The sequence below is a fragment of the Enoplosus armatus genome, chromosome 2, assembly GCF_043641665.1.
Source record: "Enoplosus armatus isolate fEnoArm2 chromosome 2, fEnoArm2.hap1, whole genome shotgun sequence".
Lineage (NCBI taxonomy): Eukaryota > Metazoa > Chordata > Actinopteri > Centrarchiformes > Enoplosidae > Enoplosus > Enoplosus armatus.
The window spans coordinates 23,320,377-23,333,319 of NC_092181.1; the positions used below are offsets into that span (position 1 = coordinate 23,320,377).

The window sequence follows — 12,943 nt, forward strand, 5'->3', positions numbered from 1 at the left end:
ACATCTGTGCACATGGTAAAATCAAATCAAAATCATCTTCACATCATAAACACTAGATGGCAGTAGTAGACTCATTAGGACATTATGGCAGGTAAGTAGTTAAGAATATGCTGGAAAATGACAAGTGTTCGTAATCAAACTGTTTGTCATTAAAGTTTATATGTGACATTTGAAATCTTAACTCCAGATCCATTTACTTGCCTTTTCCCAGAGATTTCAACCACTTACATTGAGAGCAAACTGAATATATGAAGGATTAAATATTTCTTTATGGGTTTTGAACAGGTTTTTAGCTCCCAATCTAGTGCCACTAGAAGGTCCAAGTTTTCACTTGCACCGTAAAAATTTGGTACTGACATTCATGTTCCTCAGGATGAACCGTAATAACTTTGGTGATCCTCTAACTTTTGATCGCCATCAGCAGTTCAAAATTTAATTTGTCCAATACTTCTGTTAAGACCAAATACTTGCAAAGCTAATGACATCCCCATCAACCTCAGATGTCATCTGTTTGTAGTGTTTTAATGCTAACCTAATATGGTGAACATGGTAAACATTAGGTCTGTACCTTCTAAACGTCAGCATGTCAGCATTATCATTGTGAGCATGGTGCCATGGTAGCGTTAGCATTTAGCTCAAAGCACTGCTGTACCTAAGTGCAGCCTCACAGAGCCGCTGGCGCAGCTGTAGACTGGTCTTGTTAAACGGTTTATTTAGACTAAGAAGAAGGATTTTAACTCATACAGCAACATTTAATCATTCGGTTCATCTGAAAAATTCAGAATCGGAAAATTTGCAGGTTCATACGTGGTTTTCACTGGACGGCGACAATATTTTCCGGCAGGTTCTGCCACATGAACAGTTTCACCAGTTTGAACGAGCCCTTCTTTCCCTGTTTAATCTGTCAGAGACTCATAACCCTGACTGACTCAGGACTTTCCTCTTCTAGAAAATCTGTCCTTCTTAGCAAGAACCCTTTTTAGCTGCTCATCTTCTCTTTTCATCTTCCATCTCATTCATTTCCTGCTTTGTCTTCTCTGCTTATCGTTCTTTAATTCTTCCACTCAAGTGCCATATTATCTTTTTCTCACAGGGGGATTGGCCATGTGTTTTCTCTTACAGATGATAGGTTTTGCACACACAACACAAAACACAGACTAACTGAAAAGACATGGGAATGGAAGTAATATTGTATTAGTGTGAGCACAGTGGATGCTCCAATTCATTTAGGCACTATCACATGTCTGTGCTCATCTTGAGGTTTACTTAGTGTCTGAAGTGCCCGAGAAACGGTTTCTGTAGTTACTGACTTTGACTATTACAAGGCTTGTTAAGATTATTGATTTATGTGTGTCTGTTACATCTCCGTAAATTCATGCTCCTAAGCCCCATCATCCCTGCCATTACCATGTTACCATGGCAACATGCAGAGAACCTGCAGTGGAGGATGATGGATGTTTGTGGATCTGTTCCTGTCTCTGTCTGTATCAAAACACACATGTAAAGTTTAGCCCACATTAGAGTGACTGAGTGTTTTTTTTTATGAAGAGGAGGAGAGCTGAGTTTCCTCTGCAGAAGGACAGAGAAAGTAGAGTAGGTTACCTCCCTCTACCCTCGCCTTCCTTTCTCTTGTACAGTTTTGGCTCAGTGAAGTCTCAAGGGGACATGATGCAGGCGCTTTCTTCCCACACAACAGCATTCGCAAAAATCATGACAGTGGATTTTCTTATCAGAACAAGATGGCTGCCATGTTGGATAAACCATGACAAGTCACTAAATTGAATCCCACTCATTTTCTATTCAGGTTTAAAGGGAAGGAGCATGCCATCCAGTGCAACAGAGTGTCTCACTGATGTGTTTTAATAGTTTTTGGACAAGGAGGGAAACTATTTCTTTGGCAGAAAATGGATCCAATGAAAACTGTAGAAAGTCTGTGGAATATCCACGTATAAAACCAACTGCAACCTAAAAAAAATGAAGGCGAATGTCCACTGTTAAGAGGGAAAACTTTATTGGGGTTTTACTCCGTTCAGTTCAAATGTACAAACATGATAAAAGAAAAGACTGAAATGCTCTGTGGAAGGCACAGCCACAATAACAGCCAGAGAAATGACTGACTCCATCACTGTGTTTACACACCAGCAGCAGCACCCAATCTAAGGCAGACATTTCATCACAACAGACATGTGCTTTCAACTTCTTGCAGTTGGACACTAGATTATTGTGCAGACTTGGAGTCGCAGTTGGAATCAATGTATCTGTGACTGCATATTTGTAAGTATTTATGTGCATTTGAGTGTGTAGTAACTAAGCCTCACCCACCACCTCCCTTTCACTCCTTTTAACAGAAAGAACAATCATTCCAGGAAATGTCAAAGCCTCTTTCACTCGTCCTGTCCTTTTATTTGTTTCCTCCTGAAGTATAATTGAAAAGCTTACACTAATCTGAGGAACCAGAAGGAACTGATTATAGTCTTGAAGGGAAACCTACTACTCTCTGTAGATGCATCTGTCTATATACAGATTGATTCTGCCTGGAGAGGTGCAGTAAATAGCATGCAAGCAAAGAAAATGTTAGATCTGTCAGCCATTTCTTTTTTTTGACACGCTTTTGCACTTACAGTTTGCTATGGTTACTATGTTTTTGAAGCATTCAGAGACAATGAAAGCCTTATTTACAGCAGAAACATGTAAATCAGTAACATCCCTTTATCTGATGTGTGTGTTATGCTTTATAGTTTGAAAGAGAAGGAGATGAAAGCAGCGCAATAGAGCCAGCAGGACATTTAGCAGGAGAAGGTTAGATATTGTAAGTTATGAGTTATATCATTCTACATGTTCGTTTACACCAGTAGTTACCACAGATAGGCACAACTAATAACAGTAATCGTCCTGACATTAATCAGGTACAGCTTGTGTAAATTTGACTGGAAGAGAAACAAATAATGTGCCACCACACTACGATTGATTCATCAAACAAGTTATTGTAAAATGTAAATCTCCAGTTAAAAGCAGAGTAAGAAGAGATAATGATTAAGAAAGAAAAAGAATACAAAATAAAACACCTGTAGTGCTTTGGTGCCACGACTTCCAGTTTATCAGCTTCAATGTCCACCACACATCCATCCAGACAAAAATCACAATTACACACACACGCACAGGCACGCACACATATGCAAAAAACAGCTACCTACAGTATCTATCAATAGTTTGAAGCATTGTGTCAAGACGGTGGAGAAGTCCAGCTGTGCTTTCTCAGTATTCCCAGAGGGTGGCGCCGTCCAGGGAGTCTGCGCTGGCCTTTAGCCCTCCAGCATGGTCTCCTTTAAGGTACTTCCCCCCCAGAGCACAAATGGCCATCTTGTTGAGGTCACAGAACTCAAACAGGAACTGGACAGGCGTGGAGCTGCCGCACACCACTGCTGTGTCGTCTCCAACACACCAATACTTCCCCTGGGAGTCTGGACAAACAACACAAACTTAACGGTGATATGTTTACGTATGCAAAGTGACGTGTTAAATAATATAATTCACGCTCACTGCATTTAGTGTCACAGTTGTTATGGTAATATTAAGGGTCATAATTCTCATTTTAATGTTACGTGACTGATTTAGTTTTTTTTATTACATTTGCTTATCACAATGTCACCATATCGCCATGGAGCAGAAAGATAACACATCATTTTGATTCATTGTTCAAGCCTAAGTAGGTGTGCTGGTTGTAATGATAAAAGGATTCAGATGACTGACAGTTATTGATCCATATAGCCATTATACTATTTTCATTAACTGTAGTCTTTCTCTAAAGCGCAGCGGAGTTAGACAGGGCTGTGGTGAGCACTATGTTTAAGGCCCACACCAAGATAAGAGCAAATAGGGACCTTGTGCAGAGGACAAAGTGAATCTGATACAGCTTCTTGCTTTAAAAAACGTTTCATACAACTCTCAAGTTTCAGATGTCCGAGTTCCCCACCAGAGAGTCAATTGTGCTATTGACAAAGTAATACAGACTAAAGAGGTCTACGTGTTCACTGTGTGCAGGAATATCGTTATACTGTACTGACTGATGAAATTTAACGTTTGATTGCCTGGAAGGTAGGAAAATGCATTCATTTAAGTCACTATGTGTAGGATTTGATTATTTCAGACTTCAGTGCCCCTAGTCGTAGGATAAAAAAAGACGAGGTGGCAGACAGCAATGCATGCCTATGAATACGACCTTAGACTGCACTGTCGTAGGTGGGATTGTCTAAAAAGGCAATAATATGTTAATGTTGTGTAGCATGTTTCTGCTGCCTCCAAGTGGCCAGAAAAAACACAATTAATGCAGGTTTAAAGTCAGCATGTGTAGGATTTGAACATTTCCGACTTTGTGCTACTATCAAAAAAGACAAAAACATCTGCCATCAGGATGCTAAGACATGCTACATTCACATATTTTCAAACCATTGGGCTTTAATTTTACTAACTTTTCTATGTTTTGGAAAATGGCCTGCGGTCATGTGACTTATAGTAAAACATACAAGAACACCATAACTGTTCTGTGAACTTGTTATTTTAAAATGATTGCCCACCTTTGAGGGAGTAAGCTCCGTTATTGAACTCCAGCTGGAAAACATCATATGATGCTCGGTTAGAGTCCAGGGTCGCCATTCCGGCTTTACGAGCCCCGATGAAACCATGCTCCCCGCGAAGGACGATGATAGGACGGTTGATGAGCTTCATCAGGAACAGCTCAGCCTCCCCTGAAGAGACAGGCTGATTAGGGTTGTGTCAAACAGGGGTACGTTCAATCTGAACTGCTACGGTTTCCGGGTTGAACGACATGTTTCCTTGAAACAGTGTGAAACAGGCTTTGAGGTGCATTTTCGCTCATTTGGTGGGTTTGTAACGGTGGGTGTGTCACGTTGCTGCTGATTGGGTTTTGCCGTATTAAAAAGGCAGTGCACACAATGACTCCAACTAGAGTGCTTTACAAATGCGTCCACTGCAGCTTGGTGTATGCAACAATTGAAGACATGTTTCAAAAAGAGTGCAAAGCATGGCCTTCTGCCATGCCATAGTTGCAACGCTTGCATAACACAACAGGGTGTTTCCGTTTAAATAAACATTTTTCAACGTTTTGTCAGGGCTGAACGCGCCCCAGATCTGGGCCTGGAGTGTCTTGAAGCTAAGATAATCATAGCCCATAAACACACTATAATCACATAATCACATTATCTTAACTTGAAGATGCTTTTGGGATGGAGAGATAAGATATCCTAGTTGAGAAGAAGCACTGACACTTGACTTAAAAACAGAATCTGTTAGAATTATGATTTTTCAGTTACTTAAAAGTAATTAATTAAAATGTTACAATGCACATGTACACGACAACTACTTAATTACATTATCAAGAGCACTTGTAATTAGTTACTTTCTACTCTTGCTGATTTTTGTGAGTTTACGTCAGTTGAGAAACATCACAAATTTCACTGACCTGCGTTGTCAACAGTAGCAGCCAGCTGCCCGTTCTTCTTAGCGATGACATATTTGCTGTTAGCTGCACGCACACACACACGACCGTCACGCCACTCTAGTTCAAAGAAACTGTTGGCCGACCTGTGACACACACGTTAACAAACTCAGCAAGCACACAGTGAAGAATAAAGTGTGTGATATTCAACGTGATGTATGTGTGTGTGTTGTTACTTGGTGGAGGCAGTGCACTGCAGTCCTCCACTTGCTGACAGAGTCCAGTATTTTCCTGCAGCAGTTCTGAAGGCACACTTCCTGTCCTCACGGCTCATCTCCATCTGGAAGACTTCCTGGTCCCCTTCCTCGTCCTGATTGGCTGACAGGTCAATGCCTAGAAAAGTGGGGCAGTCTGCTGTCAGTTTTCATTTGCCTCTGGAGGTTTTCCTCCTTGTCTGAAACTCTCCTACCCTCTAATTCATGAAGTTTCACAAACTCTTAAAGGGACAGAGCATCCTGAACTCTCTGTGCTCAGCTTTTAAAGGTGTGGCCTCACGGGTTTGTTGTATTATGGCACTGATGCAGGGGATGCTGCAGGGGATGCTGTAGACAAATTAACATCTCTGCTTATCCCATGGTGAACATCTAAATTGTAGACTTTAACCCAAAACACACATACTGTAAGTTGCAAAAAATAAGGACTTGAGACTTGACTCCCTCAAGACTTGACATGAGACTTTAAAGCAAAACCAGTGAAGTCTCAAGTGCTGGCCTGCTAAAACAAATGAATAACAACAAAGCCTTGCACACCCAGACACTTCTTACTTGGCCTATGCATTAAAATGACGAGGTCTCGCTTATGTAAGAACACTAGTAAAGCAGTATTAATTGACCTTTTAGCCACTTGTGGGCAACTGAACAAGCTGTAAACAGACAAATCGTCACCTTATGAAGTTGATATGGTGGACATGTTAGCAAACAGTTGCCATGTATACACATTTAGCAGATACGCAGCAACATTAGTATTCATTTGGAGTCCAATATTCACTCTACTTTAAGCTCTAGTTTGATCTCTACCAACTCCTGACTCTATCTGGCTCTTTAGCTGCTAAATGCTCCACTATGTTCACCAGCCGGTCTCAAACTGTGTCTGTGTGCTGTTTCGTGCCGGACAGGTAGCATACAGTCAGATTATCAGAGCTTTCTCATTGAAAAGCTGCCTGCTGCATCTGAAGAAGCCTACATGAAATGAAAAATGCCTTTTAAACCCTTTAAGATCACATCCCTGGTCATATTGTGCACTTATTTAACAATATATGCCAAAACAAAAAGAGTGTATTTAAATAGGCTTCAACCAACCAATTTCAACCAATAATATCGTGACATCCACCCATCAATCAATCTTCTAGTTAGCTAGCTACGACACGCCCACTTTTCAACGTCGAAATCAAAGTCCTCCCAATGTTATGTCCCACCTGCCTATCCTGTTCACTCGGAAATACATCACGATATGGAAGCTGTTTCATCTGGACTTAAATACAAAACTGCTAATTAGTGCAGCCTTAACACAGCTCTGTTCAAACCAGAGGCTTATAAAGACTCCACTTGGACTTAAATACAGAATTTATGCACCACAGAAGAGTTCAGAAAAAAAGCTCTTGCTCTTCATTAAGAGACTGACACAAAAACCTTTTTTTTCACAGTTGAGCTGCTGGCGAACAAAATGTCTACTGTCCCATTTGGATTTATTGGGCTACAGATGCAGAGGCACGGGTGGCCCTTTAAAAATAATGACTGCATGTATGTTCAACACTCCTTGCCTCTAGTGCATGTGTGTTTCCCCTCACTCTTAAATTGCCATAACTTCAATGAAAGACCAGGTCACAAGTCACTGCCCTACACTGACCTCATTCAAACAAAGATTATCTTCCTTCTTCCACAATCCATCTCTCCTGGAATGTGTACACACACACACACACACACACACACACACTATTTCTGCATGCATTAAAGCATACTGACTGCATGGTTCAAAGATCAGTCCCATGTGCATGGCATCACAGAGTGAGGCTGAGTGGCGACAAGACAAAGAGGTTGCATGTGGCATAAAAGCTCCACATTCAGCAGGACCGTCTGAGTCACACCTCCCTCTTTGTAGCCTGTTTTCTCTGCATCTCCTCCATTTTATCCCTTTTGTCTCCTGAACAAATCCCTCCTCGTTTTCCTGTCTATTCTCAGTCTATTCTGAGATAAAGAATGATGGATAACTGTAGACTGAAGCTGACCCTGAACCAGCAGCCACAATGCAGGGGTAGAATTACTGCAGAAAAATGTTAAGCTAGGCAGGGACCGGCCAAAAGGAGGGAGGGAGGGGGTGAGAGAGGGGGGAGAAAGTGAGAGCATGATAATGAAAAACACATGGTGTGAGGAAAATGAAGTAACAGGAGTCTCTAATTCTGTTCTGCTCTCACAGACACACACACACACACACACACACACACACACACAAAAATCATGCAACAGCTGCATCTGGAGCGTGCCCAGTTATGCAGTGACTTCATCTGTATGGTGAACTGGGATTTTTCCCTCTGGCTCTGTGCGGCTGCAGAGCCTCACCTTGCCTCGTGGAGACGTTTCTCTCGTTGCCTGCAGTCAGCACGACCTGCGCGTGGCTGCGCTCCAGGCCAAACAGTTCATCCTTCCCCACCCGGGTGCTTTTCCCAGACTTCATTGTGCCGCTGGGGCCCACGGGCGCCAGGTAGCGGCCGTTGCAGTCGCGGAATGCCACTTTTCCGGAGCGGAACTCCAGCATGTAGCCGGTATCCTTGTCCGTTTTTGTGGACAGGCTGCCGTCATTGCGGAGGAAGCGGTTGTCAGAGGTCTCGAGGTGGTAGCGCTGGTCACGGTAGACCAGTGTGACAAGCGAGTCGACCCCCCAGGGGACATCCCGGTTTATTGACACCTCCTGCCTCTCCCCCTGCGCACTCAGGTGGGCGAAGCGTTTGCGCGCAAAGCTGTACAGGTTGACCTGCGGGTGCACAGCCAGGTGCACGCTCCATTTCTCTGCCGGCGAGGCGGTCTGCGCAAAGCAGGTGATCCGGTCTTGGCTGCCGCCGAGGAACCGGCCATGGGGCTCGGACTGCAGAGACCACCGCCCGTCCTCGTGCGCGGTGATGACGAAGCGGCAGTCCCGGCCGCGCGTCTCGCTGTCCGCGGTAACGTTGCCGTCTTTGTCCGTGGCGAGGTAGCGGCCCAGGTGGGAGAGGAGAAACACGGCGCTGCCGTCCTCCCCGGTCTGCTCCAGGGTCCAGGTCTGCTTCTTCTTCAGGCTGCTGGCCGAGGCGTTGATTTTGAAGCCGAAAGTCTCCGCCGTCAGATACTTCCCCTCGCTGTTGATGAGCCCCAGAGGGATCTGCAGCAGGTCCCCGTCGGCGCCGTTTGCGGACATGATTGCCGAGAGTCAAGAAGAGAAAAGAAAAGAAGTGCTGTGCGTGTTTAGACAGACGGTCAGAGAGAGAGAGAGAGAGAGTGAATGTGGGGGTGTCTGAGGAACAGCGAGAGAGAGAGAGAGCTGCTCTGTGCTGACTGATGATGATGATGATGATGAGTGTCCCCTGACTGCAAATCCAGACTGCCTCGCTGGAGCTGCAGGAGTTGCAGGACTGGGAGTTTTGTTTTATAACGGCAGTACACGCCCCAGATACAGGCAGAGGAGCTGGAGGGAGACTACAGCAATTCTGTCAAACCACCCCGCCCCTGCTCACTTACACACATATGTCCTATTCAGTATCATCCAAACCATTACTAATAACTCATTTGCTTCACATTCATATCTCCCCTTACTTTCCCTCCCTCTAACTGAGATCTGCTCGCCCCGGTTCCACATGCATGGAGCCATTCACCAACCGACAGAACAGTGTTTCAGGGCTGTGCGTGTGTGCTGGGTTGGCTTTGAAGACATTGAGTCAAAGTTTATCATATTATAGGCCTCTTAGTCACAATGAAGGGAAATCTTATGTTATGTCAGACAATAGTGTGCTTCTAACTTAGAGTTTGAGTTTGATGACATCCTCCCCTGCACAAAGCCAGGTCTGAGTTTGGTGCACACAGATCCCTGACCTCAACCTACTCCAATAGCTTTGGGATGAACTGGAAAAGATAGAAATACACCCAACTACTCGGGCAGCGGGTCTCTTGTCTCTTTCTCTCTCCTCTCTCTGCCTTTAATTGCCTCTGGTGACATCTTGTCATGGTAACGTATGTGTGCTGTAGGGTGAGAGGGTATGTCTGTTATAACGTTCTCCCCCTGCCCCCACCCCCCTTCTCTCTCTGTCTCTCACACACACAAACAAGCTGTACCCTACAGCGTATAGGAACACATCACCAACCACATAACATTATCAGCCCTGAAAATGCTCCAGTTTGAAGTGTTGAATCACTATCTGCATCAGGTAATGAAAACTATTATGTTTTGGGACACACACTTGGAAACGAGACGTCGACAGCACAATTCAAAAGTGTGGGTTTCCGTTATCAGCTTCAGTTGTTTCCTGACCTTGTTCCCTTGGTCAGCCCTGCCTGCCTCTTCCGCCCTCCTCCCCTGGGCTCTGTCACGACTCCTGCCTGCACATCCACCTTTATTTATACTGGAGAGAGTGTTTCCCAGTGTGTGCTTATCTTTTCCTCACACCTAATACAAAAATATTAGCAGGGTAATGCAAAGCCCCGTGATAAGCCAATTTATCCAGTTAATCCCTTTGAGCCATGTGGTTTGTTTCTTCTATAACTATGAATCTGATTATGTTAATGTTCTGACTGTCTATTGAAATATCTGATTAGTGTTTTATACAGCGGTCCTTTGTGCTCAACAGCCACCACACTGTTGTGTCCTGTAATGTCAATCCTCCTCACCCACAGACAACTTACTTTTTATGTTCTTCAGAGAGTCAGAACTCCTCTGTAAAACTTCAATAACTTGCACTTACACTGCTGAATGTAATGTGAGGAAGCATGACACACTTTCCCCCCTGTTTTCTGTTGGTGGAAATTCTACACTAAAGGTGAAAGATGGAAAGGTTCAAGCGCAGTTCACAGCCAGCTCATTTGCATAAGTTTGCAGGTATGTGTTTTTCTATATTTATGCAAGTGACTGTCCTGCGAGGCCTGAGGGACATGTGGAGTCTGTGGGCATGTTTTAATGTCAATCAACTAAAAAAATGAATCAATGTTTAAGTCACATATCAAGTAAAAACTTATTAAGTTTTGAGGTTTTGCTTTCAAATCAGTGTAAATTGAATACCTTTGGAGTTTTTGACTGTTATTGCTTTGGGCTCCGGTAAGCTGTCGTTAGTTTTGACATTTTATAGATAAAATGATGAATTGATTAATTATAAAATGATTACATAATGACTAAAAATAATCATCAGTTACAGCCCTTGCATGTTGTCACCTGGCACCTGGATAGTTTAATTAAACAAGAAAGAGGAGTAGCAACAGAGAAAAGCATCTCTAATGTGTCTAATCTGACCAAATGAAATGAATATTCACTGAAGAGAAGAGGCAGGTGAAGAGCTGTGTCCAGAGGAAACTGGACTTTTGTTCAGTCTCTTGCTTCTCTCATGATTTACATATGAGGTAATAGTTTTGTAAACTGTATTTTACTGTCAGTACAGAATTAATGTAAAAACCAGGAGTAGGACTTGGCCTCTGTTTGGAGAATCTGGTGGTGGACAGGACAGGAAGACTGGGACCTGAGAAGGAAATGTGGAGGTGGGGCATTTAGAAGAAGCATGGCCTGGACTGGGCCTGGGCCACTTGATGCTGGATACTGCTCAGCTCAGACCACATCGCCCCCACCTGGGCATACAGAGAACAACAGCAAGGACATGGCTCTATTATCAAATCTGAAACAAAATACAGTATAGCGTATATATACTGTATGTGCAGCCTTAGAAAAGGAGTCCTTCTTGCATGGTCATTCCTCAGGCTTCTTCCATTTCTCGTGAAGGGCCAGAGCAGACTCTATCTGCTCAGGAGACTCAGGTCTTTTGGACTGCAGGGGACACTCTTCTTGCTGGGGCAGCAGCATCTCAGCTGCTGACAGGAAGAAACTGGACAGACTGATTAAGAAGGCCAGCTCTGTTCTGGGATGCCCCCTAGACTCAGTGGAAGTGGTGGGAGAAAGGAGGATGATGGCTAAGCTAGCACTGAGCAGCTCCTGCAGTGACAGGCTGCTTCACCCGCGGTGTGTGAAGGAGAGGTACTGCAGGTCTTTCCTCCCTGCTGCTGTCAGGCTCTACAATCAGACCTGCTCCCAGTAGACCACACACACACACACACACACACACATACACACACACACACACACACACACACACACACACACACACTGAAATGGACAATCCACATATCTGAATATATAACAAATGGTGCAATATATACATCTCACTATATGCAATACAGTATAATTCCTTTACCTTTATTTCTTTTGTTCTGTGAATTTGTAAGTTTGTAAATTATAGTTGTTTTTTAGTTTTAATATCTTTTTTATAATGGTATTTATTGTTTTTATTTATTATATCTTATCTCTGCTATTGCACTATCCTGTATGCTGCTGTAACAATGCAAGTTTCCCCGCTGAGGGATTAATAAAGGATTACCTTATCTTATCTTATCTTATCTTATCTTATCTTATCTTATCTTAAAGAGACTTTGGCTGTATTATCTTCCACAATTGATATTTCATAACCTCACTGAGTCAATAGGGTTGTAAAAGTGGTCAGTGCTGTTGTTGATGTACACTGGCCCTGAAAACATCTTACCACCTGTGTTTTATTCAAACCATGACACACTGTATAAAGCATCTGGCTGATTAAAGCTCTAAGGCACCTCCAGAAAAAAAAGAAAGGAAGAAACCACATCCACAATACAACTGATAGTCGCACTGCACATTTTCCACATAATTAGGACACAACATGCACGATAATGACAAGTTAATTCTGTTTAGAAAGCTACGTGTTTGTTCAGTGTTATATTCACATCATCTCTGCAGATGTGGTCAAAGTGATGAAGGGTTTTGTTCTAAAGACTGAGACTAGTAAAGCTGAGGTTCCGCAAAGCTACCAGTCACTCCACTAACACTGGCCTGTTTTTAATTACATGTCCAGCAAATGACAAGACAACAGCTACGGCATTAAGTGTGCCAGTTTGTTAGCTGACAGAGTCAGAAGGTGGTCTCGTCTTACAGAAACTATTTTGTTAAACCAGTTTAACTCTTTTGGAAGAAAACTGACAACTGTATGTCTTAGATTAAATCTGCAATGGGTTTGTTTGCCCATGAACAAAAGTATGCTGGTCTGCCTGGTTGTGTGGCTCTGGGGGTCCACCACCTGTATAAACAGTGTGGATGAGGATATGATACAGTAACACGAGGCCGCTGTGTTCTCGACAGAGTTTGAGAGTGTGAAGAGCGAAGCAGGTCACATTAGAG

The 12,943-nt window shown here is 43.3% G+C and overlaps 1 protein-coding gene across 1 annotated transcript; it reads right to left on the reverse strand.

The window, feature by feature from the left end:
* Nucleotides 1-3,255: 3,255 nt before the first annotated feature.
* Nucleotides 3,256-8,902, reverse strand: LOC139300388 (fascin-like). Its single transcript, XM_070923464.1, has 5 exons — nucleotides 8,071-8,902; nucleotides 5,692-5,848; nucleotides 5,480-5,601; nucleotides 4,575-4,745; nucleotides 3,256-3,461 (listed from the first exon to the last, which is right to left on the reverse strand). The coding sequence occupies exons 1-5, from the start codon at nucleotides 8,900-8,902 to the stop codon at nucleotides 3,256-3,258; spliced, it is 1,488 nt and encodes a 495-aa protein (XP_070779565.1).
* Nucleotides 8,903-12,943: the final 4,041 nt, after the last annotated feature.